At 50.5% G+C, this 6,000-nt stretch overlaps 1 protein-coding gene across 1 annotated transcript in view; it reads left to right on the forward strand.

Annotated features, from left to right (window-relative positions):
• Nucleotides 1-6,000, forward strand: part of LOC107289734 (fibrillin-2) — a 172,158-nt gene that overhangs the window by 147,825 nt on the left and 18,333 nt on the right. The window contains 4 exon segments of the mRNA XM_015818536.1: nucleotides 719-850; nucleotides 1,724-1,849; nucleotides 3,636-3,842; nucleotides 5,766-5,891. Coding sequence (XP_015674022.1) covers nucleotides 719-850; nucleotides 1,724-1,849; nucleotides 3,636-3,842; nucleotides 5,766-5,891 — 591 coding nt within the window.

Raw genomic sequence — 6,000 nt, forward strand, 5'->3', positions numbered from 1 at the left:
GGATAGTGGAGAAATGGAAGGATTTACACTCCTTGCGGATAGCTGGTCATTTGCCTTCTTTGAGAGGGTCGTTGAGGCCACTTGGAGGTTTATCTCTGTGTCCTCAGGGTCATCTGAGTGGTGCAAATAGGTGTGGAGCCTTCTGGGAACTGCTGAAAGGACTCTGTTGTAGACAGGAGATAGATGATGTCATCAGGAGTTCTCAGCAGTCTGCAAGGAGTATAAATCCTTCCGTTCCCCACCATCCAGTCAAAGCTGAAGAAGCTTCTTGGATGAGAAGTGAAACTTCTTCAAAGAAAAACAAGAAAGTCAGTTGCCACGTGGAAAAGTATCTTTGGGACCATCCTGACCTGGATGATGGAGAATCTCCATAGACCAGGAGTAGGCAACCTTGTCTCTTTTATGACTTGTGGACTTCAACTCCCAGAATTCCTGAGCCAGCTATGCTGGCTCAGGAATTCTGGGAGTTGAAGCCCACGAGTCATAAAAGAGACAAGGTTGCCTACCCTTGTCCTAGATAATAAAACAAGGATTTTAGATTCCCGACCCCGCCAGGAGCTTCATAGGCTTCCCACCCCTTCGCTCCAGCCGTCCGACAAGAGTAACATAAGATTCTAGTCCCCATTGCTCCAAATAAAAAGAAGAGGCACAAAAAGCCTGCAGCGATCTGGGGCTTCTCCCGCTCCACGCTCATCTTCCTCTTTCTCCATTTCTGCAGATTTGGACGAGTGTGCCAAAGGCTTGCACGACTGCGAATCTCACGGGATGATGTGTAAGAATCTGATTGGCACCTTTGCTTGTATCTGCCCACCTGGGATGCAACGCCGGCCGGACGGTGAAGGCTGCACAGGTGAGACGCGTTTATAGACTCAGGTTCCTAGTCCATATGGCTTGGTCAAAAATGGGCACGCGAGGGGGGTCTGTTTCTGGGCATCACAGTCTCTTCGCTAGCCTGGATGGTCGTTTGTCTGAAAAACTGCACTGAGCAGGAGGTTGGACTAGGTGATCTCTAAGGTCCCTCTCGACTCTTAACGAGTCTTGATTAAATCTGGAGTTGATCCATTTGGGGTCTCAGCAGTTTCTGTAGAAAACCGATGCTGACATTTTAGTAAGGGACTCCGAGGTCCCTTCCAACTCTATTGTTCTGTTAGGGGGTTGGGCTAGATGACCTCCGAGGTCCCTTCCAACTCTGTTGTTCTGTTAGGGGGTTGGGCTAGATGACCTCTGAGGTCCCTTCCAACGCTGTTGTTCTGTTAGGGGGTTGGGCTAGATGACCTCCGAGGTCCCTTCCAACTCTGTTATTCTGTTAGGGGGCTGGGCTAGACGACCTCTGAGGTCCCTTCCGACTCTGTTGTTCTGTTAGGGGGTTGGGCTAGATGACCTCCAAGGTTCCTTCCGACTCTGTTATTCTGTTAGGGGGTTGGGCTAGACGACCTCCGAGGTCCCTTCTGACTCTGTTATTCTGTTAGGGGGCTGGGCTAGATCACCTCTGAGGTCCCTTTCATCTCTGTTATTCTGTTAGGGGGCTGGGCTAGATGACCTCTGAGGTCCCTTCCATCTCTGTTATTCTGCTAGGGGGTTGGGCTAGATGACCTCCGAGGTCCCTTCCGACTCTGTTATTCTGATAGGGGGTTGGGCTAGACGACTTCCGAGGTCCCTTCCGACTTTGTTGTTCTGTGTTTGAGTCCTGACCAGTTCCTTTCCTCTTCCTTGCTGTCTCCAGACGAGAACGAATGCCGGACCAAGCCGGGGATCTGCCCCAACGGGCGGTGCGTGAACACCGTGGGCAGCTACCACTGCGACTGCAACGAAGGCTTCCAGAGCAGCCCAGCGGGCACCGAGTGCCTCGGTAATCCACGCCACCCCTGCGCGGATGTCCCGGGAACGTTCAGGCGGGAGGGATCAAGTGCCACAGGAGATCCTGGCGGGCTTTCCACTTTCTGGGTGGATGTAATGCCTTAGGAGCAATTTAGCTTCCTCCTGTTCGTAATTTCCAGAAATCCCCTCTATAGGCGGTCCTCAACTTACGACCACAGTACAACATTATAGAGCCCTGGTGGCGCCATGGCATTGCAGGCTAATTCTGCCCACTGCCAGGAGTTCGATCCTGACCAGCTCGACTAGGCCTTCCGTCCTTCCGAGGTCATTAAAAGGAGGACTCAGATTGTTGGGGGCAAATAGGCTGACTCTGTAAACCGCTTAGAAAGGGCTGTAAAAGCTCTGTGAAGTGGTCTATAAGTCTAAGTGCTCTGCCCACAGCCAGGAAGTTCGATTCTGACCAGCTCAAAGTCAACTCAGCCTTCTGTCCTTCCAAGGACCCAGATTGTTGGGGGTGGACAATAAGCTGACTCTGTAAACCGCTTAGGGCTGTAAAAGCCCTGTGAAGCGGTATATAAGTCTAAGGGCTGTTGCTATTCTCTCCCTCCTTCCCTCCCTCTCTTCTTCCTTCGCGCCCTTTTCTTTCTACCTTTCTTTTCTTTCCTTCCCTCTACTCTCTCCTTCCTTCCCTTCCCTTTTCTCCATTTTTTTCTTTCTCTCCTGCTCCCTCCATCTCTTATTTCCCTTCTCTTTTTCTCTCCCTCTTCTTTCCTCTCCTTCCTCCCTCCCTCCTTTTTTTCTTTCTCCTTTTCTTTCGTTCTCTTCCTTCCTTCCTTTCTCTTGTAAAGAGCCCTGGTGGCGCAGTGGTTAGAAGGCAGCATTGCAGGCTGACTCTGCCCACTGCCAGGAGTTCGATCCTGACCGGCTCCAGGTTGACTCAGCCTTCCGTCCTTCCGAGGTCGGTAAAATGAGGACCCAGATTGTAAACCATTTGGAGAGGGCCAAAAAGCCCTGGGAAGCGGTGTATAAGTCTAAGTGCTATTGCTATTCTCTCCCTCTGCCTCCTTCCCTCTCTCTCTCTCTCTCCTTTTCTTTCTACCGTTCTTTTCTTTCCTTCCCTCTACTCTCTCCTTCCTCCCCTTCCTTTTTCTCCATTTTTTTCCCCTTTCTCTCCTGCTCCCTCCATCTCTTATTTCCCTTCTCTTCTCAGCCTTGAGCCTGGTGTCCCACTTTATGACCGTCCTGACTTTCAAACGAAATTGGCTCAGTTTGGGTCGTTAAGTCAAGGACTTCATTCATTCCTTCGTTCTTGGTTGGTTTCCATTTGACGTTCTTCTCTTGGCTTTTCCGGTTTTTCCCTGACAAGACGAAGTAAAATCGATCCACCCATTAAAGAGATTATAAAGAGATTATAAAACGCTTCATCCCGCTAACGCATCGCCTGGCCACTGGCCAGCCCCCCGGGCCAAGTCCGGCCCTGGGCACGATTTCATCCGTGGCCGGAGAAAAGGGTATTGGCTCAAATCAATTCTGGGACTTGAAGTCCACAAGTCATAAAGTCGCCAAGGTTGGAGAGCCCCCGTGCCCTGAGCAGGGGGCTGGACTAGCTGACCTCTAAGGCCCCTTCCCACCCTGACTGCTGGATAAACATAACCAGCATCTCTCTGAAAAATACGAGTTCAAAGGCGGTGCAAGCCTTCCCCTCGGCTCTAGCCCAAGGGAAAAGGGGGGGGGTCCTTCCCCAGCACCCCCCTCCTCGCCCTGCCCAGAGACTCACTGCGGGGGACCCCTCCCCCATCTCTCCCCCTCCCCCACAGACACCCGCCAAGGCTTCTGCTTCATCGAAGTGCTCCAGACGCTCTGCCAGATGTCGGCCACCAACCGGCAGCAGGTCACCAAGTCCGAGTGCTGCTGCAACGGAGGGCGAGGCTGGGGGCCCCAGTGCGAATCCTGCCCCTTCCTGGGCACGGCCCACTACAAGAAGATGTGTCCCCACGGGCCGGGCTACACGACGGACGGGAGAGGTGAGTGGTTAAGCCTGTCACGCCCGCGTCTTCCTCCTGGCAGCCGCCCCCATCGCCCCGTTATGTGGCTGGGGCTAAGGTTCAGGGGACCAACGGAAAAGAGAGAGAGAGAGAAGGAAAGAGGGAAAGAGGGGAGGAAGGAGAGAAAGAAAGGGAGAGAGAGAGAGAAAGAAAGAAAAGAAAGAAAGAAAGAAAGAAAGAAAGAAAGAAAGAAAGAAAGAAAGAAAGAAAGGAGGGAGGGAGGGAGGGAGGGAGGGAGGGAGNGGAAGGAAGGGAGGGAGGGAAAGAGCGTCAGAAGGGGAGAAAAACAGGAAGAAAGGGAGGGACGGAAAGAGCGTCAGAAGGGGGAGAAAGAAAGAAAGAAAAAGAGAAAGAAAGAAAGAAAGAAAGAGAAGGAAGGGAGGGAGGGAGGGAGGGAAAAGAAAGGGAGGAAAACAGGAAGGAAGGGAGGGAGGGAGGAGGAGGGAAAGAGGGACAGAAGCAGAGAAAGAAAGAAAGAAAAAGAAAGAGAGAGAGAGAAAGAAAGAAAGAAAGAAAGAAAAGAAGGAAGGAAGGAAGGAGGGAGGGAGGGAGGGAGGGGAAAGAAAGGGAGAGAAACAGGAAGGAAGGGAGGGAAAGAGAATCAGAAGGAGAGAAAGAAAAAAAGAAAGGAAGGAAGGAAGGGTAGGAAGGAGAGAAAGAAAGGGAGAGAAAAAAAGAAGAAAGAAAGAAAGAAAGAAAGAAAAGGGAGGGAGGGAGGGAAAAGAAAGGGAGGAAAACAGGAAGGAAGGGTGGGAGGGAGGAGGAGGAGGAGGGAAAGAGGGCCAGAAGCAGCGAAAGAAAGAGAGAAAGAGAAAAAGAAAGAAAGAGAAAGAAAGAAAGAAAGAAAGAAAGAAAGAAAGAAAGAAAGAAAGGGAAAGAAGGTAGGAAGGAGAGAAAGAAAGGGAGAGAGAAAAAGAAAGGAAGGGGGGAGGAAGGGAGGGGAAAGAAAGGGAGAGAAACAGGAAGGAAGGAAGGGAAAGGGTTGGAAGGAGAGAGAATGAAAGAAAGAAAGAAAGAAAGAAAGAAAGAAAGAAAGAAAGAAAGAACAGAGAGAGAGAGAGAGTTCCTTCTTTTCGGCGTCCCTGGGGGTCCCAGAGGCCTTTTTATTAACTTAATGAAACCAAAGCTGCCTGTGGACAGACTCTCTTAAAATGACACCTTTATTTGTTTGTTTGTTTATTTTGTTTATTTTGTTTATTTATTTGTGGACAGACTCTCTTACAATGACAGGTTTATTTGGCTCCAAGCCCAAGTGGGCCCTCCCTTGAAAAGGGGGAGGGAGCACAGGCCATATTTCAGCAGGCTCGTGCACTTCCTTCAGTTCCACGTGTTTTGTGGAAAAAAAGAATTTCATAAAATATCCTCCTCGTTTCCTCCCCTTAACGAGCAGAAGCGTCATCTCGGCAAAAATTCATTTAAACGAATGCGTTTTCCAAAAAGGCCGGAACAATTTCTTCTCGGAAGACTTGTGGCTTGTTTGAATATCCTCAGGCGTCTGTCTCCAAATTCACACCGTTTAACATTTTTTTTTTTATGAAAGTGTAATGTCATTTTACATTATATAAAAATACTTACCTTAACCTGGAGGTGAAACGATGTAAATATAAAAATGACTTCCGTAAAGCCGCGCAACTAACCCCAATGAAGCTGCTGGATGTTAGGAGGAGTTTCGTGCGATTAATCTATCACCTGTTGGTGACCACTCCCTTTGAATGCAGCAGTTCCTGGATTCCTCCGGGGCTGGGGGGGCGGGGAGCTGGCCCTCCCACTTTCCCAAGGCTTTCATAAAAGAGGGGGAGCTGCCACCCGGGGGGGGGGAGGCTGTTGGTCTTGCTGTGCTTAATGGAGGATTTCCCCCCCCCTTTTGTCAATTCCCCCCCCCCCCAAAAAAAATCTGGGCAGACATCGACGAATGCAAAGTCCTTCCCAAGCTTTGCCAGCACGGCCAGTGCATCAACACGGTGGGCTCCTTCCGGTGCCACTGCGACCTCGGCTACACCCTGGACATCACCGGGACCCTCTGCCAGGGTAAGGGCCCCCTCCCTCCCTCCCTTTCTTTCTTCCTTCCTTTCTTTCTTTCTTTCTTTCTCTCCCTCCCTTTCTTTCATTCTTCCTCCCTCCCTTCCTTCTTTCTTTC

Source organism: Protobothrops mucrosquamatus, unplaced genomic scaffold, assembly GCF_001527695.2.
Source record: "Protobothrops mucrosquamatus isolate PMUCROS unplaced genomic scaffold, P.Mucros_1.0 scaffold760, whole genome shotgun sequence".
Classification (NCBI taxonomy): Eukaryota; Metazoa; Chordata; class Lepidosauria; order Squamata; family Viperidae; genus Protobothrops; species Protobothrops mucrosquamatus.